General features: G+C 32.2%; 1 protein-coding gene across 5 annotated transcripts in view; it reads right to left on the bottom strand.

Moving 5' to 3' along the window:
- Positions 1-710: 710 nt before the first annotated feature.
- LOC136040874 (hexokinase type 2-like) overlaps positions 711-25,012 on the bottom strand; it is an 88,533-nt gene continuing 64,231 nt past the window's right edge. For 4 of the 5 annotated variants that reach the window (XM_065725269.1, XM_065725267.1, XM_065725270.1 and 1 more), the window contains 8 exons: positions 13,385-13,547; positions 11,826-11,971; positions 10,035-10,250; positions 9,640-9,739; positions 8,124-8,316; positions 5,800-6,045; positions 2,990-3,176; positions 714-1,004 (listed from right to left, as the gene is read on the bottom strand). In XM_065725269.1, coding sequence (XP_065581341.1) covers positions 885-1,004; positions 2,990-3,176; positions 5,800-6,045; positions 8,124-8,316; positions 9,640-9,739; positions 10,035-10,250; positions 11,826-11,971; positions 13,385-13,547 — 1,371 coding nt within the window. In that variant the 3' untranslated portion in view covers positions 714-884. Of the gene's footprint in view, positions 1,005-2,989; positions 3,177-5,799; positions 6,046-8,123; positions 8,317-9,639; positions 9,740-10,034; positions 10,251-11,825; positions 11,972-13,384; positions 13,548-18,210; positions 18,351-25,012 lie in introns of those variants that run through there. The other variant, XM_065725266.1, reaches the window with a different exon arrangement.

Below are 25,012 nucleotides of genomic sequence, written 5' to 3'. Positions count from 1 at the left end.
TTTTATTATTAATACCTTTCCAGCCTAAGCAAGACTTAGCAGCTTCCTTATTCATCATGAGCTCTACTCCCTGTCTATGTACCCCATCCTTCCTGCCTGAATAAACAAATTCTATATCACCTAATTTCATTCTTCCTACCCCTGGGATGTGAGCTTCTGAAACTCCTAATAAGTTCAGTTTGAATCGTCTGGATTCGTCAGTCAAAATTTCGATACCATAGTCATCTTTTAACGTCGTAACATTCCAAGTTCCAATTTTCATGCTCTTTAATTCATTGAAATTATTATGGCCTCAGTAAAAGCAATGATCCCGGATACCAGAATAGGACGGGGATCAATATATATTCTAAAGTCTACACCGAAGCGCTTAAGTCGGCTTAGAACCGGACAGCAAGAAGTCCCTGGGACCTCCAGTATGAATGGAGGCTTTGTGCAATCCTGGGTCCATCTTAGTTACATCATGGTTTTCAGGTCTTAGAGTCCAATTCCTGCACAGACAGTCCCAAGCCTATTACCTCCGACAAGTTATATATTCATGCCTAAAAATATTATGCTACCACAGAAAGGCAACCCAAAGTTGATAAAATTAGCTATGAAAATGTTAAAACTGAGTAAAGCAAATGCATGTATATTTCAGTTTTCCGTAGATATTTAGAAGACTTAAAACTGAAGAAATTTGATGCATATATAAAACAATAATATTTATAAACAATTTAATAAATAAAATTATAAAGTAAGATTTTGTTTTAGAACAGAACACTAAGAATTGTTAAGCGCACTTTATTGTTCACATGCAAAAGCCTCCTTAATGAACAAACATACTTAGCATTTCGTACTCGTACTCAGATCGACAGAAAAAAAAGTCACAGCAGAGGAAAAGAAATCTATAAAAACACTTTCTTAAGTAAATTCCTGTAAATTTCTTCTCTTTTCATTCTATCTGCCACTGCTGCCACCAGGGCAGCCCCTCTGCCACTACCATCTTCAGAGAGTATCAGTTCAAACTGTAAATGTAAAAAATCTAGTTAGCGAAATTATAGTTATGTTTCAGAATATATTCATGGCAATTGTCATTTTCCAAACATTTCAAAATTACAACTTTTCAAAAAAAATTTAGGCTTGGAAAATCTAATTCAAGAAGACGGATTATATATTTATGGAATAAATATAAATTTTAAGTTAAATATTTCAAATATTATATGAAGTGTTTGAATTTAGATTTCGATATTTGATTAGAATTTTTATATGGGGTTTAAGATTGAATATATTTTTTGGGAATGTAGAAATAGTATAGGATTTTGTGTGAATTTTTAGATTATAGAGCTTAGATTTTAAGTCATTTTTTAATGATTGTTTGAAATTTATTTAAAATTAGTAGAATTTATTTTATATGTTGAGATTGAAGATACAGTTCGCCTGGATTGTGAAATATTTGAATTTTGGGAAATTTTTGGGAGGATTGTTGTAGCTACCCAATAACGCAAGTCCCAGTGAGATTATAATGTGTTGAAATGTGATGGATAAAAATAAAATAGTGCTATATTTTTATTTTTTCATTTATGTAAATGTAGTTAAAATTATTTAAAAGTACAAAAATGTATATGCATTGTAAATTTGTAATTGTTATATGTTATAGGCCTAATGAATGGGAGAAGCCTCTTGTAACCGTCGGTAGCTAGAATAAGAATTTTGAAATTGCTATATGGTAAATCAACAGATGGAGAATCGTATGATTGGAGAAATTGTTATAAAAAATCAGAATGTTTATACGACAAAGGTAGATAAAATGTACTAGGAGAGAAAAAATTATGTAAGTGAGGAACTAGAAAAGTGGAAAGCTATGGAATGTCGAGTAAGAGGTAAGATAGATAAGAAGTAAAGTGAAGGAAATAATAGTGAAATAGGGATGAATCAGAATACAAATAAGTAGGGAGTCTTAGAAAAAAAGGGGAAAGAAGAAACAGGATTGATTTTTAATATTTTTTCAGAAGTAAGAAAAGAAAACAATAAGCCGTCTGATTCCATCCATTACATGAAGTATCACCACCCCCTCAATATGAAAACAAAAAAGAAGAGGAAACCAGGAAAGAAGGATCAATACCACTGGATAAAAGAAGGATTTAAAATATGTTTTAGAAAAGGATTTTGCATATTTTCAATATTATATTCTATTTTTGAATAAAAAAGTAAAGAATAATAAAAAAATCTAATCCAGTATTATGCCGGCGACTGCCCATGGCGAAGAGATCTTTCTTAAAATACAACTTCGACTGATTGTATGTCTCTGGCAAAACTCAAGTATCTGTTGGGCACTTTATCAGAAAATAAGAAAAGAAGATTTACAAAAAAAAGTGGAAAACAAACTTAGAATTGGAGGTCGGCAGAATTTATTTTCAGATGCAATGTTGTTTCTCAGCTAACCTGTGCTTAGGATAATTGTGGTTATTTTTTTTCTTGCTTTCAATAAGCAATTTTAAGTATTAAACTTTGTCTAAAAGTTCTTTTTGAATCTTTCGGACTACTCGAAAGATTCAATAATCTCTTGAAAGTACAATGCTATCGGTACTTCAGTTCAATAAACTAAAACTCTTCCTTTTTCTGGAAAAAAAACTCCTGGCTCATTGGTAACCTTAAGAAACTTATGCTTTCCTAGAAAGATTCAGGTGTGTTTCAGAATAAAAAGATGATAGGAAACAGAAAAAAATATATTTAGGCTAAAATATCTGTTTCTGTACGCTCCTTTTTAAATATAGTTAGTTTTGACAATAGAGAACACTCATTAAAAACTTGTTTCTAATGAAAAAAAAACTGAATTTTCCGTATACGATATTCAGTTTCATCTTAATTTACAATAAAAATAATTCTGATTAAATTTTTTAACCATTGATCTCTGGACTCAAAATTTAGTAAATTAGAGTTTGAATTTAGCTAATAAAAATGAAATATTAACACTTAAAAAAAAATAAAAAAATCAAGGGGTTGTACTTACAGACAAGCCAGGCCTTATTAGCTGCTTTATTTTTTGTTCCATCAAATGACGGAAGTGTGGATGAAGTCTGTACACTGTCCCATCAACAGCTACAACCACGTGCTTTTCGTTTATCTTATTGATTAGAGTCGCCACTCCAGCTGCAGCCATAAAAGCGGCCCTTCTTGAAACTAACTGACAAACATATCTAAAGAGAGAAAATTTACTTTTTATTCATTACAAAAGTTTAAGAAAAATAATAGCAATATACCATTGATTAATTAGTAAACTAATTAATAAAATTAACTAAATCAATTAATTAAATTGATTAATTAATTAAGTAAATTAATTTTTAAAAAATGATTAGTAATATTCTTTCTTTTATTTTATTGATTAGAGTCTCAACTCTAGCTGCAGCCATAAAAGCTGACTGACAAACATACCTAAAGAGAGATTAATTTACTTTTTATTCACTACAAATCTTAATAAAAATAATAGTAATATACTTTAGAATATTAATTATTAAATTAATTTTTTTTAATTAATTAAATCAATTAACTAAATAATTAATTAACTAAGTAAATTAATTAAAAATAATTAGTAATGCACTTTTGTGTATTTTATTGATCAGAGTCGCCACTCCAGCTGTAGCCATAAAAGCGACCCTTCTTGAAACTAACTGACAAATATATCTAAAGAGAGAAAAAATTACTTTTTATACACTACAAAGTTCAAGAAAAATAATAGTAATACACTTTTGAAATAATGCAATCATCCGTACTCGCCTAATTAGAAAAAAAAATATGGCTCTTATTTGAAATTTGAAGAAAAACCTTGATAAAAGGTAGGAGACAAAAACAATGAATTAAGTTATTCAGGAGCGGTCAGCAATTAAAAATAGTCTGTAAATTTGCGCAAAAGTAATCAGAAAAACAAGGCCCCTGTCCATACATCAGTCACCCCTCCCACTTTTGATTTAAACACCTACTGGAGATGTTGTCTGCACATCCTGAACAGTAGCACCGTTTCTACTAATTTTCAATTTGAGCAGCATTTTTAGCTTTTATCTCAGCAACATAGCCTTTCTATTCAGATCTACTGTGAATCTTCGTTTTTTTTCTTCAAAGATTTTTTTCAAACAATGATTTAAAATAAAGTATATTTATGTGAAATTTTTTTTAAAGTAGCTTATTTTTAGTGGAAGTACTTCTATCCTTCTTGACTGCTATAAGGGAAGTTTTCAATAAAACATGTTATTTTCTCCTTAACGAAAAGTAGCTTATTTAAAGTAGGTAGAGATTCATGAAAACATCATTGTTGGTTATATACTCTTTCCAATTAATATTAAAACTTATCCTATACAAGGTGTCATATCGTGTGATTCATATTTAAGTCCCAGAAACAAAGGGTAATATCATATGAACAACAGAAAAATACTGGAACATGTTTTTTGAAGTTAAACTAGCCCTATTTTATCGAATATCTAACCATTTAATTTGAACACGGAGATTATTGCTCGAAGAGAAACTCGAGATTGTATAGCGATTGGATGCTACAAATGTCTTACAAATTCAGGAATAGTGAAAAAGTTGAGGGACAAAATCTTTCCATTTTATTTTACCCGACACGCAAATCAAAAATAAACTACAAAACTTAGGAGATAAAGAAAATTATATTAAAGTTTAACACATTGAACTAACTAAAAATAATAAAATCCACATCAAAATCCTTTCAATCCTTTTATTTATCGCTTTTTTATTTGAAATGTCTCTGAAACATTTATTATATAATTTTTTTAGATTTAAGATTTTTCAGAATCCACAATTGGAAGTCATTTCGTTTTGACAGAACCAACAAAGAAAATCAATAGCAAATTCTCAGAAGAAACAATTTTGCAATTTTAACTTAAATTTCAGAGAAAGAATATTAACCAGAGGCAAATTCTATAGTCGCAACGCCATGATAAGCCCAGAATATGAGATCCCGTAGTCAGATTGTCCACCTGACCTGTCAGATAAAAATTATTAGGAGAAGTCATTTTTTTTAATAGAAAAGCAATGATTATCAAAAAGAAAATGTAAAAATGAGGTAGGTGAAGACATTGCTGATATTATGTTTCCTTAACCCATTTATATTTATTTTATATTTATTATATTTTTTTATATTTATTATTATTTTTATTGTATTGTTTATTTTATTACACATTTTTGATTTTGTTATTTATTGTATTATTATATATTACATTTATTTTATTTTCCTTAAATGAAGTTTCTAGTGATTTCTTGTATCTTAAAAAAACAATCTTTTAATTCAGAATAAATACTCTCTTGTTAAAAAATGTTTTGTTTCAAGCTATGTTCAAGACAGCCTAAGTAAAGTTGTGATTTTGTTTTTAAGGGAATAGATGTCCATGTTTTTCCCACTACCAAGCATTTGAGTTTAAGAAGAAATACAGATTAGATATTATAGTCAAATTACATATATCTTACTGAATTAATAAGTAAAATTAGCAATGTAATATAAGTAATATAACATAGTAATACAATATAAGTAATATAATATAAATTGTAATTCTTACAATTTGACTCTCCTTTCTTAAAAAATTACCTCCCATAAATAGTTTTAAGTGGATGATTATCTTCTTTGTAAATAAACTAACTAAATAATAAATTAATAATTCTTATTATACCTTAAAACGGACAAATTTATCAAATAAAGGAATTTTAAAAAGATCTAATTAAATATTGAATAAATATTAAAAACAAATTACTTAAATTAGATTACTTAAAATAAACACTTCATACAATAAAATACATTGCACGATATCTTACCTAACTTTCGCACAGTCTTCATGGGTGAAATCTGTGAGCCCCAGCTCCTCAAGTATACATTCACAATCAGTAAAATCATTTTCCGGCTTCTTCTCAATTTCGCTGATCAGCTTAGTTTTAAATTTGTCAGCCTCCAACAAACATTTATAAGAACTGTCCTTGAATATCAGTCCGTCTTTTGCCAGAGATACCAATACTCGACGTACAATTTCACCCAAATATTTTCCGGATATCATTTTCTCATATCTGCAGATAAGACAAATAAAAGTTATGAATATCATTGGAAATGTTATTTTACAGCTGAATTATTATTAAAACATTTTCAACTGCAAGGCATGCTATCTATGATTCCCATTTACGGAGATTCAGTTAAGACGAGAAAAAACAGCAAGACTTACTATATATTTTGAATGTAAAGTATGCGACTATATGCTGCGAAATCAGACATGAATTTAGCGAAGTGAAGGAGTTTTATGGCTAAGATTTGAGGTACTCAGGTCCTGAGATAACACTTCATAAAACAAATTTAACCAAAATTCACTAATTTTCTTCTTATATTTCGGATTCTATTCAACTTAACTAAACCCACAAAGTTGAATTGACTCAATTATGTTCTTAGATTTTGCATTCTATTCAATTTAATTACACCCACAAAGTTGAATTGACTCAATTATGTTCCTATATTTCGCATTTTATTCAATTTAATTAGACCCATAAAGTTGAATTGACTCAATTATTTTCTTATATTTCGCATTCTATTCAATTTAACTAGACACACAAAGTTGATTTGACTCAATTATTTTTCTATATTTCGCATTCTATTCAATTTAACTAAACCCACAAAGTTGAATTGACTCAATTATGTTCCTATATTTCGCATTCTATTCAATTTAATTAGACCCACAAAGTTGAATTGACTCAATTATTTTCTTATATTTCGCATTCTATTCAATTTAACTAGACACACAAAGTTGAATTGACTCAATTATGTTCCTATATTTCGCATTCTATTCAATTTAATTAGACCCACAAAGTTGAATTGACTCAATTATTTTCTTATATTTCGCATTCTATTCAATTTAACTAGACACACAAAGTTGATTTGACTCAATTATTTTCCTATATTTCGCATTCTATTCAGTTTAATTAGACCCACAAAGTTGAAATAACTCATACATGAATGGCAAAAATACAGAGTTTAGTTTAATATCATTTAATAGAATACTGCTAAATTAAAAAGAAGAACCTTGCACAGATTTGATTGCCATCTACACATCTGTTAAATCAATCTACCGAATTGAACAATGCCTGAAATAAAATTGTTTATTTAAGCATAATTAAATGGGCTATACGACCAACACAAGTGTAAGAGCCATCAAAATGCACTTAACTATAAACTACAGTTATGTCTACAGAACCATCAAGAATGTCCATAACTATAAGAATTCCACATATTTAATTATTATTTTTTAATTATTATATTAATTATTATATTTAATATTTATTTATTATATTTAATTATGTAATATATTTAATATTTAATTATTATATTTAAGATGATATTGCTGTTCTGACGGTGCATCGTATCCCTACTAAATTCTAGGAATTCAAATTTAAATAAGAATTCTCCAATCAAAATACCAAAAAACAGCTTCTAAAACAAATTTTTTAGGTTGTTTGTAACTGTAACATTACATGCAGTGGTGAGATTCTACATACGTAAACATGTATGCATGTTTTTAATCTTAAATAGACAGATTTTCTTTGCTTTTAACTACAAATGTGCCATTATGTCAAGGTTCGCCTAGCTAAAATATTAAATGTTTGAAATACGAGTTTATTTTTTATATCCGCTCTTCTTATTTTCATGACTTGTTGGCAAGAGCATTCATACTTTTGGATTTGAATGTATTACAGAGACAGAACTTGACGGATTTTATTAGCTTTAAACCGGGAAAAAATATGTGAGAGCAAACAGAATTGAATCTAATGCTATCAATTACTTGGATTTTGGACAAAAACAAAAAGTATATGCAAAAACAGAGAAGAAAAAAAAATGCAAAAGTCTAAAACACATTTTCATATTCCTTTTCAGAAATCTGTAACCAGTTTTCACATCTTTACTCACTCTCAATCCGTTTAAAGTTATTTCACATTTTCTTCTCAGTTTATTCTTCTCAGTTTCTTTTACTCTCAACACCTTTAAATTTATTTCACATTTTCTTCTCAGTTTATTCTTCTCCGTTTCTTTTACTCTCAACCCTTTTAAAGTTATTTCACATTTTCATTTCAGTTTATTGAGGCATATAATTGATGATACTTACAATTGCTTTCCGCGGTTTGAAGTGACTGAGTCTAGGGCCCTATCAAAATCCGTCCTGATGAAATCCAAAGAGCCATTATCGCCAAAAGCCCCCCACTCGGTATTAACTATGCATTGGTTGGAATCATCAGAGTCACCGTCCAACAGCTCCATATTCTCAATTTTTTCCACATAGCATGCATTTGTTCCGGTACCTAAAGTTTGTAAAATAAAATTGCAGGTTCCAATAACAAGTATCAAGGATGTAAAGATAAATAAATCAAATAAATCAACTGAAATTTAGTGAATTTTAAAACTAAAAATAATTTGCAATGCAGGTTTGGTCCTAAGAGACAGTGTTCAATTGAAAAGATATCTGAAAAGTTAATTACTTGTTCTGCTTCCTTATAAAAAATAAAGTTTATTATTAGATAAGCTCCAGTAAAATTAAAACATCACTCATAGCTTATGCTACACTAAACATTTCTTGTCGCTATTATGTTTATTTCAATTTGTTTCAAATTTGAAATGACTGTTCAAGGTTATTTCTGTTCACTTTGTATGATTCTCATCATTGAATATTTTCCTAATTTTGATATTTTTTCCGTTTACAATTCTTATTTAACCCGCCCCAGTCACGGGTTTTATCACAGTGAATATTTTTTTTCCCCCAATATCCGTGTTTATTTTTCAAAAATCGAAGCCCTAATTTATAATTAGCAAACAATCTTGCAAACAATAAAATATATTTTGTCCACTCAAAAGCTCTTTTGAAAATTCGAAACGCTAAGCTACAATTAGTGTACAATTATCGAAACAGTAGATTAAATGTTTTTTATCAATACTTTTCTAAGGATTTGAAAACCTAAGCTACAATTAGCAAACAAGAGTAGAATAAATTTTGTTCGTCAAAAGTTCTTTTGAAAATTTGAAACCCTAAGCTACAATTAGCAATTAATTGTACAAACAATAGATAAAATCTGTTCATCAAAAGTTTTTTTTGCAAAAACTCAAAACTTTAAGCTACAATTAGCAAACAATAGATCAAATTTGTTCATCATAAGTTTTGGCGAAAATTCAAAACCCTAAGCTACAATTAGCAAACAATTGTGCAAACAATATATCAAATTTGTTCAAAGGCTTTTGCAAAAGTTCAAAACCCTAAGCTACAATTAACAAACAATTGTGCAACAATAAATAAAGCTTGTTTATCAGAAGTTTTAACAAAAATTCGAAACCCTAAGCTACAATTAGCAAACAATTGTGCAAACAATAGATCAAATTTGTTCATCAAAAGCTTTTGCAAAAATTCAAAACCCTAAGCTAGAATTAACAAAGAATTATGCAAATAACAGATTATATTTTGTTCATCAATAATTTTTGCGAAAATTCGAAACCCTAAGCTACATAAGCAAACAATTAAACTACATGCTTTCAGATATCCATTATTTTAAGATATGTTCAGTGAGAAAAGAATGTTTATTTTTAGTCTTTTAATGTATTTTAATTAACCTTATGAATAAATAAGTTAAACTTACCAATTATAAGCCCAATCTTGCAGTTAGGCTGTTTATACGCAGAAGACATTAAAGTCCCTGTAGTATCATTTAGGACTGCCATGATTTTAATGTGAACATCCTAAAGCGAGACAAAGAGGTTGAATTAGATAGTGGACTCGAATGAAATTAGTTAGATTTATATCAATGAGAATTAGGTCGTGGTTATAAAACAAAGAGGTATTGTTCATAGGTGACTTTATTTCGTTTTTGTTTTGATTTCAAGCAGATTACCTTTTTTAATGATTTCAAGTGACTATGCAATTTTACAGCTTTTTAGTGTAAAACAACGAAACGGAAAATATAAAAATTAAAGCTAAGAGCAACCAAGAATAGAAATTAAAAAATAAGAAAGTAGAAAATCAATAAAGTCTTACTTTTCTTTTGTGAATAGCATTTTGAAGTAACTCAGCAACATCTCTGCCTTCCACCTCAGAGCAGGTGAATCCTTTTGTCCATTGGACAAGCTTAGCTTTTGTTAGGCCTTCTTGCCGGCAGGGAAAGCTGAAGGTGAAACCAAGGGGAATAATTTCTTTGTCAACCTTAAACTCTTTTACAAATAAGGCAAGGCATTCCGCAATATGATCAAAAAGCTAAAAAAGCAAAAGAGATTTTATCATCAGATAATGAATTTTAAAAATTGCTCAATAATGAAATGTTTCCATTTTTTCTTTTGTGAGATATATTCACTTGAGACAAAAAATAACTATAAGCATATGTAAGGACCTGATTACGCACAAAAAAAAATAATAGAAACGAGAATGCTTTAAAGGTTTTAGTATTTAATTTTTTTTAGATTTTTATCCCTGCTTGTCATGTTAAGTTGCACAAAGAATGACTTTGTGAAGATGAAGAAATCGTTTCTTTTTTTAATCTTTTAAAGAAATTCAGTGTAGGAGAAGTACATAGGAACTTGTTTTTTATCCAAAAAAGAGAGACTGGTGATAATTTGTTTTTCTATTTGTATCTTCAAGCATCAAAATTCCTTGCTTAAAAATAAAACTGAAAAAAAAATGTCTTCCTGGCCATTAAAAAATACTTTTTTTTTTATTCCCACTTGTAAGAAATTAGAATTCTTCGCATTCAGTAGCCTGGTACAAATATTGTATCTTACCAGGAGTTCGATTTCTTTTAAATAAGATATAACTAAAATTACTTATCACTCGCAAAAATAAACTCAGCAAAGACTTAACATGAAACTATGGGACGATCATGACACTGTGGCTTTTTACTTTTCTTTGACATTCTTCTTTTGGCTACAAATAATTTAATAATATAGTTTTAAATTAATCGTATATAAAGAAAGAATTATGTGTTTATAAAACATAATGGCTTACAGAATTCGGAGAAACGCCCTTTCCATAATTTCATTTTAAAAGAAAATAAAAACAGTAGATGTTATAAATATAACTGAATTGTTCTTACACATTTTGTTTATTAAATAAGAAATAACAAGAAAATGGAAATTACAAAAAAGTACAAAAAGTTCTTTTGTGTCTATTCTTTTATAAAAATAGACTTGTCAGTTCGGTCAATTATTGGCACCCTTATCACATTTGGCCCATCCCCCATCTTTAACCCATTCTTATCATATTCGGCCCGTCCCCATTTTTTTTTCTAGATCCGACTTTGTACGTATATATTGAAATTCCTTTCAGAAAAATTAAACTACTTATTACAGACTCGCCATTGAAGTCAGTTTACTATTAAACTAATACTATTACTACTACTACTAATAACTCACTGCAGCACCAAGCCGCCTGAGGCCAACACAGCTACGCACGCTCCTCCTCCAGCCTAATCTATTCAAGGCCTCCCTCTTTACACCTTCCCAGGAATTTCCCATTTCCTTTAAATATTTATTTATGACATCCTCCCAACCCAGACGAGGACGATCTTCTTTCCGTGTAGCCCCAGCTGGTTGGCCAAAAGGACAATCTTCGGTAGTCCGTCATCCCTCATCCACAGAGCGTGGCCTAGCCATCTCAGCCTCCTTCATTATAGCCCTAAAAAGCGGGATTGAACCAAATTTTTCATACAATCTACTGTTTGAAATTCGGTCAGTCAGCCGGGTACTCAGAACAATCCGTACCGCTTTTATTTTACACTCCAAGGGGACTACAGCAACAAAAGATCTAACTATTAACATAATGAAAAGTGGAATTTACGGCTTCGCCCGATGAGGTTCTGATCAAATCTGGCAGTGGGAACTCTCTTGATACAAATTCCTTTTCAGGAGCGGTTTCGCCTAGTTGAATTAGCAACACTCTGAAGTTGGTTCCGCCTAGATCAAGGGCCAGGAATTTCCCTTTTTCTGAAAAGGAAAGAAGATAATTACTACATTACATTTATAAAGTGTAAACGGACGACATATAGAAGGAATATTTGCAACGTCCTAGCAAGGACTCTAGTTATTCACTATACAAAGAGCATGGAAGGTCCACAGAGATGGCAAGAAGTATATTCCTTAATCAGCCATGTCAAATTTTCAGACCCAAAACCGTTTCTACTTATCATTAAAAAATTTGAATTTTTTTGAAAAACGGGATGTGAAGAAAGTATAACAAAAATAGGGAAGGCTGCATAAAATATGCTGCACATCATGCTGCATGAAATATGAATTAGAAATTCAGAAAAAAATAAAAATCTAAAACAGTTAGATAGTTTTTTTTTGTAAAATAGATATATCTTTCGACAAAAATCTCCGAGAAAATTTTGAAAGTCTTCATTATATTTTCAAACTTCTTTCTCCAACTCATTCTCAGGAAAGACAAATATATAGGTATTAAATTTAGTGGAAGCCTGATCTAGAGAAACGTAATGACCTAAGGTTCAACGTGGCTGCTCAAGCAGTTAATTATCACTTTTTTTATCAGTCGATGAAGCTAATCCTTCGGGCTTTTAAATATTTTTTGGCTATTGGGGCTCATCCTTTAATAATTAAGGTAACACATGGATTACAATACGCCCAAAAAATCGATTTTTTTTTATCAGCTTGATTCTGTCCTACATAGAGATTGAATATAAAAACAAACAAGTATCTGAGAGCAAGTAGAAGGATCAAAACTTTAAACCAACAGAAATTATCCCCCTTATGAATGGGTTGTCCCCCCCCCCACAATACCTTGCTCTTCATGCTAAAGTTCTTGGCGCTTTTAAAAACACCTTCAATTCTAATTAAACAGCCATTGTGCTTCAGAAGTAGTTCTTAGGACGAACAGTCATACTTTAGCGCAAGGCATTGAGAAGTGGGGCCAACCTCTTCATATATAGAAACATTTCTATTTGCTTTGAGATTTAATGATGCTGATTAATTTCAATTGAAACTACTTGTTTTTATATTTAATTTTTGATCTTTTTCAAAGTATGCCAGTAATCTCGCCACTTTTTATGAAAATTCCCTCCTCTCAGGGGCAAATCGTCTGTAGAAAGTTTCATTCCAATAAAATCCTCTTTGGAACAAAAGAAAAAAACATTTACAAAACCTTAAAACTTCTATAGCAGGGTTTTCTGATACGCTGAATCTGACGGAACGATTAAGATTATTGATTGTTTGAATTTTAGTGGGTGTTCCCCCTTTTTTAGAAAATCAGGCAAATTTTTATCAGGCTGTAAGATTGAACTTGATTGATATTTCGAGTCACATATCTTGGGGGAAGGAGCACGTTCAAACCCCCTAGCCTCCCTGGATACAGCATTGATTGTAAATTTCATAGGTTTGACTTACCTTTGCCATTTGGTAAGTTTCTAACGTACGTAGGATAACATTTGATGTCAGCATTTTTGTTCGACTTCTGTCGCAGTCCCATTTCTATTTCTTCAAGCATAATGCCTGAAACTCTTTTAATGTTTTTGTTAGTAAGGATCAGCTTCGCACATTTTTTTTCCATCTAAAAATAAAATAGAAAATAATAAAAGAGCACTTTTTTGTTTGCCTTACAAAGCAAATTGCATACACTATTTAGCAACTACTATACTCCCATTGCTTGTCTTTCTTCATACAAAACTGAATGTAGAACGTTTAGCGAACCAACGACCAGAAGAACAGAAGTTTAGCAGACCAAATGCCGGAAGTCTTGCATATTTTGATGTCATTCCTGAAAGCATTGTGTGGCAGAAAGCGAGAACGTACCTTGATAGCCCACTCTGATAAAAAGTAGTTTCGTATGATATTTTTAAACTGCTTAAAAGGCCTTCTTTATTCTTAAATTACATTTTTGATTTGCTCTAATTCTCGTTGTCAAATTCCCTAGAAATTTCACCCCCCCCCCCCACTGTAGAACTTCGCTCCTCACAGAAAACCTACTTGTGGTATATCCCCCCAAAATGTCTATATGCTTCCCAATAACAGATACTATATGTAAATAATGGGAAAATTTTATGACTTATACACCTTTCCCCAAGGGCTTTGAGGCTCAAGTTATCCCCAAAGGCGTAGTTTTGAACGATTTTCTTATTTACTTCTCTTTAAAATTCGACTTCTCTTTATTTACTTCTCTTTTAAAAAAAACTCGACTTCTCTTTTAAAAAAAATTGACTTATTTTAAAAAATTCGTTACTATTTACTTCTCTTTAAAAAACTTCTGACATCCAAAATCTCCTTTGATTAATTTATGTATAATATCTCAACGTGTTTAAACATCAATGAACTATTTTCGAAAGGTCTTAAATAGCTTCAGCCATGCAGAAGATCAGAAGCTACCCAAATTTATTACCTCTCTTTACTTACTCGAAAATCTGTAGTAAAAATATTAACAGAAAAAACTTTTTTAATTAGAAATTATATTAAGGCTGTGATTAAGTGAACTTGAAAACTTCGAGCTTCAAAATTGAAGTTAGGGTAGCCTTCTGTCTCGATTCTCTAGAGACCTTCGATTGTCAAAACCCTTCAAATAACACTTATTCATTGGCGGAAATAGCAGGTTAATTATACCAGCTTGTCAATTTGGTCTTTAGGGGGATCTGAAACGATTCTTTCTGGCAAAAACATGAAAGTAAGGAGCAACATTAAAAGAGAAAGAGAAATTTATCCGCATAAGAAAGGGGCTTTTCCTCCTCAACGCCTCGCTCTTTACGCTAAAGTTTGACTCTTTCTCTTTACTCTACTTTTTAAAACAGTAAAAAACTTTAGCGTAAAAAGCTGGGCGTTGATGAGGAAGCAGCCCCTTTCACATACGAATAAATTTCTGTTCGTTTTATGTTTTAGTGTCGCTCCTTACTTTCATTTAAAAAAAACTTGTTTTTTTATTTAATTTCTGAACGTTTTTGAATCAATGCATGTTTTGATTTTGGCTCTCTGCAGATGAATAATTAAAACGAAATTTGCATATTTATTTTTTTGGCTAAATGACTTTCTCATAGTTTTGATCGAACGATTTTGATAAAAATAAGCGGCGGAGGAGGACTAGTTGCCCTCCAGTTTTTTGGTTACTTAGAAAGGCAACTAGAACTTTTAATTTTTTACGAATGTTTTTATTAGTAAAATATATAAGTAACTTATAAATTAGCTTACTTAACAAAACTTCTGTAATCTCATGTTTTTATTACGTATATGAGGGGGGTTCATCCACTAGTCAGTACCTTGCTCTTTACACTAAAGCTTAAATTTTGTCCCAATTTCTTAAGAGTGACCCCTGAATCACAAAAGCCGTAGAATAAATAATTGAAATTATTAAAAATACTGTAGCGTAAAGAGCGAGGCATTAGGAGGTGAGCCCCACACTTCCAAATAACCATTACTATATGTAAGCACTGGTCAAAGTTTGTAACTTGTAGCCCCTTCCACGGGGACTTTGGGGGAGTAAGTCGTTCCCAAAGAAATAGTTATAAGGTTTTTCGACTACGCTGAATAAAATGGCTCTCAGAATTTTGATCTGGTGACTTTGGGAAAATAATTAGCGTGGCAGGGGGCCTAGGTGCCCTCCAATTTTTTTGGTCACTGAAAAAGGGCACTAGAACTTTTCATTTCCATTAGAATGAGCCATCTCGCAAGATTCCAGGACCACTGGGTCGATACGATCACCCTTGGGGAAAAAAAACAAAACAAAAAAACAAACAAATAAACACGCATCCGTGATCTGCCTTCTGGCAAAAAATACAAAATTCTACATTTTTGTAGATAGGAGCTTCAAACTTCTACAATAGGGTTCTCTGATACGCTGAATCTGATGGTGTGATTTTCGTTAAGATTTTATGACTTTTATGGGGTGTTTTCCCCTATTTTCTAAAATAAGGCAAATTTTCTCAGGCTCACATCTTTTGATGGGTAAGTCTAGACTTAAGTAAATTTATATATTTAAAATCAGCATTAAAATGCAATTCTTTTGACGTAACTATTGTTATAAAAATTCCATTTTTGGTTAGTTTTGGTTACTATTGAGTCAGGTCACTCCTTACTACAGTTCGTTACCACGAACTGTTTGATAGTACCGATTTTCAAACAGTTCGTGGTAACGAACTGTAGTAAGGAGCGACCCGGCTCAATAGTTACCGAAACCCTAAAAAACGGAGTTTTGATACCAATATTTACATCAAAAAATTGTTTTTTAATTCTGATTTTAAATATATAACTTTCATCAAGATTAGCCTTACCTATCAAAAGTTACGAGCCTGAGAAAATTTGCCTCATTTTCGAAAATAGGGGAAAACACCATCTAAAAGTCATACAATCTTAACGAAAATAAAACCATCAAATTCAGCGTATCAGAGAACCATATTGTAGAAGTTTCAAGCTCCTATCTACAAAAATGTGGAATTTTGTATTTTTTGCCAGAAGGCAGATCACGGATGCGTGTTTATTTGTTTGTTGTATTTTTTTTCAGGGGTGATCATATCGACTCGGTGGTCCTAGAATGTCACGAGAGGGCTCATTCTAACGGAAATGAAAAGTTTTAGTGCCCTTTTTAAGTGACCCAAAAACTGGAGGGCACCTAGGCCCCTTCCCACGCTCATTTTTCCCCTTAAGTCACCGAATCAAAGTTCTGAGATAGCCATTTTATTCACTATAGTCGAAAAACTTAATAACGATGTCTTTGGGGACGACTTATTCCCCCGCAGTCCCCGTGGGAGGGGTTGTAAGTTACAAACTTTGACCTGTGTTTACATATAGTAATGGTTACTGGGAAGTGTACGGACGTTTCAAGGGGGATTTTCTTGGACTAGGGGGGGGGGAGTTGAGGTGGGGGGGGGATACGCGGGAGGATCTTCCTTAGAAAAACTTCTCATGGGGGAAGAGACTTTCCTTGAAGAGGCGCAGGATTTTCTAGCATTATTTAAAAAAACAATGCAAAAATAAATATGAAAAGTTTTTTTCTACTGAAAGTGAGGAGCAGCATTAAAACTTAAAACGAGCAGAAATTATTACACATATGAGGGGTTTACCTCCTCGTAATACCTCGCTCTTTACGCTGAAGTATCTTTAGTAACTTCAACTATTTATTCTACGGCCTTTGTGATTCAAGGGTCTTTAGTGTAAAGAGCGAGGTATCGACGAGGGTGAACCCCCTCATATACGCAATAAAAACATATGAATATAGAAATTCGTTACGTAAGTTAATTCGTAAATTATGTATATTTTTCACTAATGAAAATGTTCGTAAAAAACTAAAAGTTCTAGTTGCCTTTTTAAGCAATCAAAAAATTGGAGAGCAACTAGGCTTCCTCCCTTGCTCCTTTTTTCCTAAAATCTTGGAATTAAAACTATGAGAAAGCCATTTAGCCAAAAAAAAAAATAATATGCAAATTTCGTTTTAATTATTTATGTTCGGAGAGCCAAGATCAAAACATGCGTTAATTAAAAAACGTCCAGAAATTAAATAAAAAAACAAGTTTTTTTTAAATGAAAGTAAGGAGCGACATCAAAACTTAAAACGAACAGAAATTACTCCGTATACGAAAGGGGCTTTTCCTCTTCAACGCCCCGCTCTTTACACTAAAGTTTTTTACTGTTTTAAGAGGTAGAGTTAAGAGAAAGAGTCAAACTTTAGCGTAAAGAGCAAGGCGTTGAAGAGGAAAAGCCCCTTTCATATACGGAGTAATTTCTGTTCGTTTTAAGTTTTAAAGTCGCTCCTTACTTTCATTTTAAAAAAACTTGTTTTTTTTTATTTAATGTCGTAAAAGCACGATCCTTCATAGAGTACGCTTGTGAAAGAGCTAGACATTTTCTAAGATTTTGAAGCAATTAGAGGAAATAGAGCAAAATCCTAGCAAAAATTTTGTAGCATCTTCAAGAAGTTGCGGCCTGATATTAAAAGCGGCATCTTCTGCCAATTAATACTTGAGTACTTTTTAAATATAATTTTTCAATTTTAACATGGGATTTTCGAGTTCCATCATTTCACTTAATCACGGCCTTAAAGTAAAAATTCGACAATTCATTGGAATTTTGATTGCAAAAGTGAGGCACGCCATTGCCATGCAACTTACAGTTTTAACATATTTAGTTTAAAAACAACCCGTCCCTGGCCCATGAAATTACTTAAATAAACAAAAAGGAAACCCATGGAAATGTAAATCATCGAAAACATAATACTGAAATAGTATGTGAAATCTTACTTTTTCCCAACTTGACTGCTCAAAGGGGTGAGTTTTACGTTTTTTAACAATAAAAAACAAAAACATGCCGGCTATTGAGGTGTAAGCTACTAAGTTGATGTAGTATAATGCCAAGTCCATTTTTATAGGCTGTGTAGTTAATGAAAGATGTTCACTGAATAAACAATTTACTTGAAATAATGAAAAGATTTATTTGCAAGCTGCTTTTATGGCACTTGAGAGTTTTAATTATTCAAATCAGACGTCAACCTTATTTTTTGTTTAATATTATCATATTATTTTGGTCGACTTAACTTGCAGAAATCTTGATAAGTTATTGGACATTTCCCCAGTGACAATTAACAATTGGTAGTTAATTAATAGTAATAAATGCAAATAAATGTATTTAGTTCATTCTGCATCATGTTATGCATATTAGCCTCAAATGTTTGGTTAAGAGTTTTCAAGTAAATGAAATGGAATTAATACTGCTGATACTTATTGTTTGATAATGTCTTGGAGATGCAAGTAACCAAAATTTTCTTTTGTGTAAGAAAACCCATTGAAAATATTCGAGTTTCGGATTTTGTTTCAAAGATTGAGCAATGCTTGAAAAAAATTACCCTTACAAATGGAATCAGCGCAGCCTCTTTTTGGGGCCAAGTGAAAATATTTCTACCGATAATCCTACCCTTTTGTGAATCTAGGTTTGAAAGAGTTCACCGAAAATAATCATTAATACAAGTCGGTTTTAACCCAAAATCACAAGAATATGGGTGAGATCAAAGCCGTATCCAGGATTTTATTTGAGATAGGGGGAGAGAGGTCATTTACAAATAAACTTTAAAAACATATCAAAATGTGTGTTTATGCATTTTGTTAAGTTTTTATTAGTGATAATTTTTTGTGGTGGGGGGTTGTCATATCAGGTAGCCCCTCTGTCACATTATTGGGTTAGGCGACAGGCACAAGCCGTTTTTTAAAGAAGGCTCAAAAGTAAAACGAAGTTTTTTGTTTAAGGAGGGGATGAGAATTCAAAATATTATTTACGGTATTTTGAAGAGGAATTTGCCATAAATTAAAGTAAATGTCAGATATTAGGGAGGAATACGTTCCCTGAATCAGTCCAACACGTGCCATTGAGAAAAAAAATCCAGTTTTTTTAATGAAGCTACAAAGAAATTCCTAGGTCTAAAGGACAACTACCCCCTCCCGTCCCACAACTGAAAATTCTGATAAGTCCGAAGCTATTCCGACTTCTAACCTATTAATTCATTTTATGTGACATTACACGCATTAAGTAAGAAGCACCTAATTTATAAGACCTTTAGATAACCTCTAGCAATGAAAACATTCTCGATATAAAAATATTTATTCGGTATAGTTTCACCTATTGAACTTAATAGTACCCTTAAGTTGGGCTGATATGAGGCATGCGCCAAAATTCCCGTTTTCTAACAAGGGAAGCAAAATAATCGATTTCTATTACCCCTTGTAAATCGCATAGAATAGGTATCTTGGACAGAATACTTGCAGTGTAAGCAAGGACTTCAACTTCACTTTTATGGGGAAGTGAGTTGGTCCAAAGGTGCAAAGGCAGAGATAGAGCAAAATACGGGTTAAGGCAACGTGACAAAAGCGCCAAAATTTAACCCAATTGACAAATTTATTTTAAAAAGGGCGAAAAACCGAAAAAAACACAGAATGAGGATGCTAGAAATAATCTTTGAGGGGGGGGATATGCTTCTTATAATGGAATAAAGTTTATTTTCTTTAAAACTTGTATATACTTGGAATGTTATAAATTTTTTCACTACTAAAAGTAATCAAGCTATTTATCATTTGGAAGGATATTTTCTTCCATAGATACGCCAGTATTATGTTTGTCTTTAAAAAATCTTAATATATGCATATAATCGAAAATCTAGATTACCATTTTTCACCTGTATAGCGATAAAACCTCAAAATAGGTCAGTAAGGAAGTATGTCATCATTCAGTATTATAAATAATAATTTGAGCCTGGTTACCTGTTTAATTATCAGAGTCAAAGATAGATTAGATATAAATATGCCAAGCTATTAAAGGTAAGACATTGCCAACAAAAAGCAATTCGGTACCAACCAGTTCAAACTGTCAACAATTTGACTTGTCAAAAGGCTAATTCATAAAGTAAGGGAGGGATATTATTTTATTTCAGCCAGGGACGCGTGTCTAAGAGACGAACATCATTCTTCATACAAAAATAAAAACACACAAAAGGACACGTTATGTATACATAACATGCAATTTACAAATGCAATTCTTCAGGGAAAAACCTTCCCTTTTCGCCTTTATTTATACAAGCATAAGAGTGGAAAATTCTCTCAAACAAACATAATTTTTGGGGCCATAATTCATGACGTATTTTCTGTATTTTTACTTATTCCTTCAAAACACTGTGCGGTAAGGTCATCCGAAGTTATTTGAGGGTAATTAGTAGTAGTAGACAGGTTTAATAGCAAGAATTTGACAGCTATCGCTGATTTGTGTTTCTTTACAACATATATGAAATCAAACTACACCTGTAAATATAAATCAAACTATAAATATTAACTCTTATTATACATTTTGACGAAAACCGGGACGAAAGAATTACCATATCAGTTTGTTCTTGCTTTAACGGGAGCTAACTTATCTTGCTTTCTCGTTCTTGACGGTAGAGGTTGATCAGGTAGAGTGTCACGGTGCTGAGATTTAGAAAGCAAGAACTTTCCAAAACTCATTATCAGAGTTTCGTACCGGTTTTGGAGTGACGGTAGTCCTAGCACTTACAGAGCCTTTCGTAGGGGATGTCACGGCGGTCCAAGATGATCGATACCGCTCGCTTCTGAACCGATTCAAGCTCCTGACAAAGATACACTGTTCTAAGTGCTGAGGGCATCCAAACAGGGCACGCATATTCCAGAATAGGGCGGACATACGCTATGTATGCATACTTAATACTCTCTGTGTTCGCACTGAACCTACGCATACCGTTTAAAGTCTGTAGACTAGCGTTTGCACTTTTAACCACGTTTTCAATATGTGCGGCAAAGCTGAAGTAAATGGAGAAAGTAACTCCAAGGATCTTGATACTGTTTGTTAGAAGTAAAGGAACATTTGGCTCCATAACATCACTTTTTAGCGGGTTAAAGTGCACTATCTTTGACTTGTTCACATTAATCTCAAAATTTAGCTCCGCGCACTCTTTTATGAAAACACTGAAAAATTTGAACTGAATTGTGGCGTCACAACTCCATTTTGAACTAAATATTTCAGGATAAATGTTAGGTCGTCCACAAACTTGCAGCGGTCGTCATAGTCAGCTGTAATATCCGTAGCTTTTTGCCTTTCTATCTTATTTGCGTTAGAAAATATATATAATTTTTCTAAGGTGGGTCGAGTCTTCTTTTGAGCCTAAGCCTTTTCTAAGTCGGGCATAATCAAATTGCCTTGGCGGAGCGATGATGCCAAAACGACATTTTGTTTGCCATTAATGGAGTTGAGTCAATCTTAAGAGGAAACAGATTCAAGCTGAAGATGACTAGTTTCAAACGGTCTGTAGTAGCGAACTCTAATTATGAAGAGACTCTTCCAACAGTTATGAAAATTCAAAATAAGGAATTTTGACAGGACTTAATATATCAAAACCAAGTGTCTTTTCAAGCTGGTTCCAAATGCACAACTTTCATTAAATTTAATGTTACCCATAAGAAGCAATGGGGCTGAAAAAATTTGCTTGATTCTCGAAAAGGGCGGGAAATACATAACATCAAGGGTTTCTAATGAAAATCTCACAATCAGATAAAGATATCAAAACCAAGGGTCCTAGAAAATCGGAGAGGGATCATCCAAACGGAAAATAATAGCTTTAATATCCATTTTAAGTGCCCACACAGATTAGCGGGAAAATTTTTCATGAGTGGAGTTTGACAATATTCACATACGGGACTATTTTTGTTTGTCTTACTTTCTCTTTGGCGACACAATTTTGAATAGAGAAAATTTTCTTATTTGAGGTAAACATTCAGGAGAGACAAAATTGCCTGGAGGGAGTTTTCAATTTACGGGGGAGGGAAGGATTTCCAAGGCAGCGATTTCCCACCGGGAATTTTTTCGCGGCAGAAAGTTTTTATTGGGGGAGATGATCTTAGGAGAAAATTATACACGATAGGCTGACATTTGACACGATTAAAAAACCATCAAAGACATTTAAAATTTTGTTGGTTTAAAATAAAGTGACGAGAATTTTCCAGGGGAGAGAGATAGTTTTCGGGGGAGAGAATAAGCGCCAGCCCCATGAAACAATCGAAAAACGAGAGAATACAGGACAACGGAGTATCTCTCACAGGAAACACAGGGCAATATTTTTCTTTGAGAGAGATAGTTATCGGGGGAGAGGATAAGCGCCGGCCCCATAAAACAATGGAAAAACGAGAGAATACAGGACAACGAAATATCTTTCACACAAAACACACAACAATATTTCCTTTCTTTGTTTCCTCCAAAATTACAAAAAAAATTTTCTTCGTTTCCTTCGTTTTTCTATGCTTAGCCAGTGTGATCTAAGAAACTTGCACGCTTGATAATACTTTGCAAAATAACTTTTAAAGCGTTATCAAAGATCTAAAGCCCCGAGAACGCTAAAATAAACACATTTTTGACCCCAAGGCCCATCTTTGGTTTATTATCATTTGAAAACCGCCATTTTCCAAGACGTTTCTACTAGTTGTTCCACAAATACGATTTATTTTAGGCAGTAGTGTAAATCCGAAGGTGTTACAAAGCTGAGCCACCGTAATAGTTGAGCTGAAAAGAGTTTTCGCCCGTAAAAATTTTTAAACATTAAAGACAACTAAACCTTCAAAAAAATGCACATCTTTCAGCTATTTGGCACCGTATGTTTTTGACCTGTTTTTTGCTGATTTTTCAACCTCGTTTCCTTTTTCAATTTAGACCCCGCGAACACCAAATCTGCATAACTGCATATGAATGTCTCTCTCATTATAAATTGGATTTCCGGCTCTTCTAATTTTTTTTTTTTTTTTTTTTTTGAAAGGTAAATATTGTTGTGTCAGCTTCTCATTAACTAATTCACTCAATCATATTTATAGTTCTTGGCAGTTTAAAGATGTTAAAGAAGAGAAAGGATGAAATCCAACAATCTCGGTTAGAATAGCCTCAAAGCTACAAGACAACGAATTTTTAGACCTTTAACAATGTAAGCAAAATCTAATTCAGATCATTCAGCTGGTTGCTGAATAATCGATTAAAGGAAATGTGGCGCAAAACAAGACCTGAAGGTATGCTAAGACTGGAAAGAGCTAACTATAGAAGCAATATTTCTTCGAAAAATTGCAAAACTGTAAATAGTACTTGAACATTTACCCTCCTTAGTATAATTTTAGTATCTACCATAAATTTTCGTAAATATATACAACATAAATTGACTTTGAAACAAAGAAGTTTCTATCATTTATTTCTAATGGCTACCAATACAGCTTTGCACGTTCGTCACCATCATCATTCAATTCTGTCTCCTGGGTCCAAATTTTCCTTCCTGGTACCACAAAATACATTAATACAAGGGACATTGAAGATGGCTCTAGGTGTTTAAGGCAGCGTGATAGAGCTGCCAAAGTAAATAACTATTTGAACACAATGTATTATTATTTTGTTTTTTGACCTGGGTACTACGTATAGAAGGAATTGTCGTACAAAACTTTGAAAAGGACTCATTTGATCGGAATTCAAAAGGGCTAGTGCCATATTTAATAGTCAAATGTGATTGGAGAGTAACCAGCTCTCCCCTCCCCCACGCCCATCATTTCCTCAAACACATCCAATCAAAATTGAGATAGCCATTTTTGTTCGACGTAGGTGAAAGGTCTGGAAATTATGCCATTGAGGAACTTTTCAAGAGCCCCACCTTGAAACAGCTGAGATAGAGATTCAATCTCTGTTGTCACAAGAGACATACATTTACATTATGTAATAGCTATGACAAGAGTTAGTGCAGCACTCTCGTATTCATGATAAGTGAATGATGAGCCTTTAATAGAAAAAAATAAATATAATAATCTATCGTTTATAAATTATGTATCTTTTGTTATAGTATTGTACATTAAATCAATTTTTATCATCCCATCAGTATCATATACAAAGGTCGTTAGGCCGTGTTCACAGTATGGAGATAATGGAAAAATCGTTATTAAACTGATCTGAAGGGAAGGGCAGAAAACTTTTTTTTGCAGCTATCTCAGAAACGTAAAAACGTCAGATTTGATCTTTAGATTAAAAACAGAAGATCCGTATTTTATTTTTTTATTTTTTTTATCTACACGGTGATTATTTCTGTGTCTGTTTTTTTGCTGTGTTGCCATAAAAAAAAATTTATTGCTATTAGTTGCTTTTGCCTTTTGGAATCTCAGAAATGTAAAGCGTCAGATTTGACCTTTAGATTAAAAATAAAGGTAAGTGTTGTTTTTTTTTTTTTTTTTTTTTTAATCTACACGGAGGTTATTTCTGCATTTTCTTTTGCTGTGCTGCCATAAAAAGGAATTATTTGCTATTAGTTGCTTTTGCCTTTTGGAACATTCCTAGTTTTTTTATTCCTTTTTGGTTGAAAAACATTTCTGAATGCGTAATCAGAAAATCCCAACTACAGCTGAATAATTTGACAGTCTTATTTTAACATTATCATAAAATTATCCTATTTCTGTATTCTTTTGATTTATTTCTTATATGTTTGACCACGATTTATAGCTTTTTTAAGCATCTTTAGTTTTTTTCATTTATGTTTTT

This window comes from Artemia franciscana, chromosome 21 (assembly GCF_032884065.1).
Source record: "Artemia franciscana chromosome 21, ASM3288406v1, whole genome shotgun sequence".
In the NCBI taxonomy this organism is placed as follows: Eukaryota; Metazoa; Arthropoda; class Branchiopoda; order Anostraca; family Artemiidae; genus Artemia; species Artemia franciscana.
The sequence above is the reverse complement of the archived record's forward strand: the minus strand, read 5'-3'. Positions and strand labels throughout refer to the sequence as shown.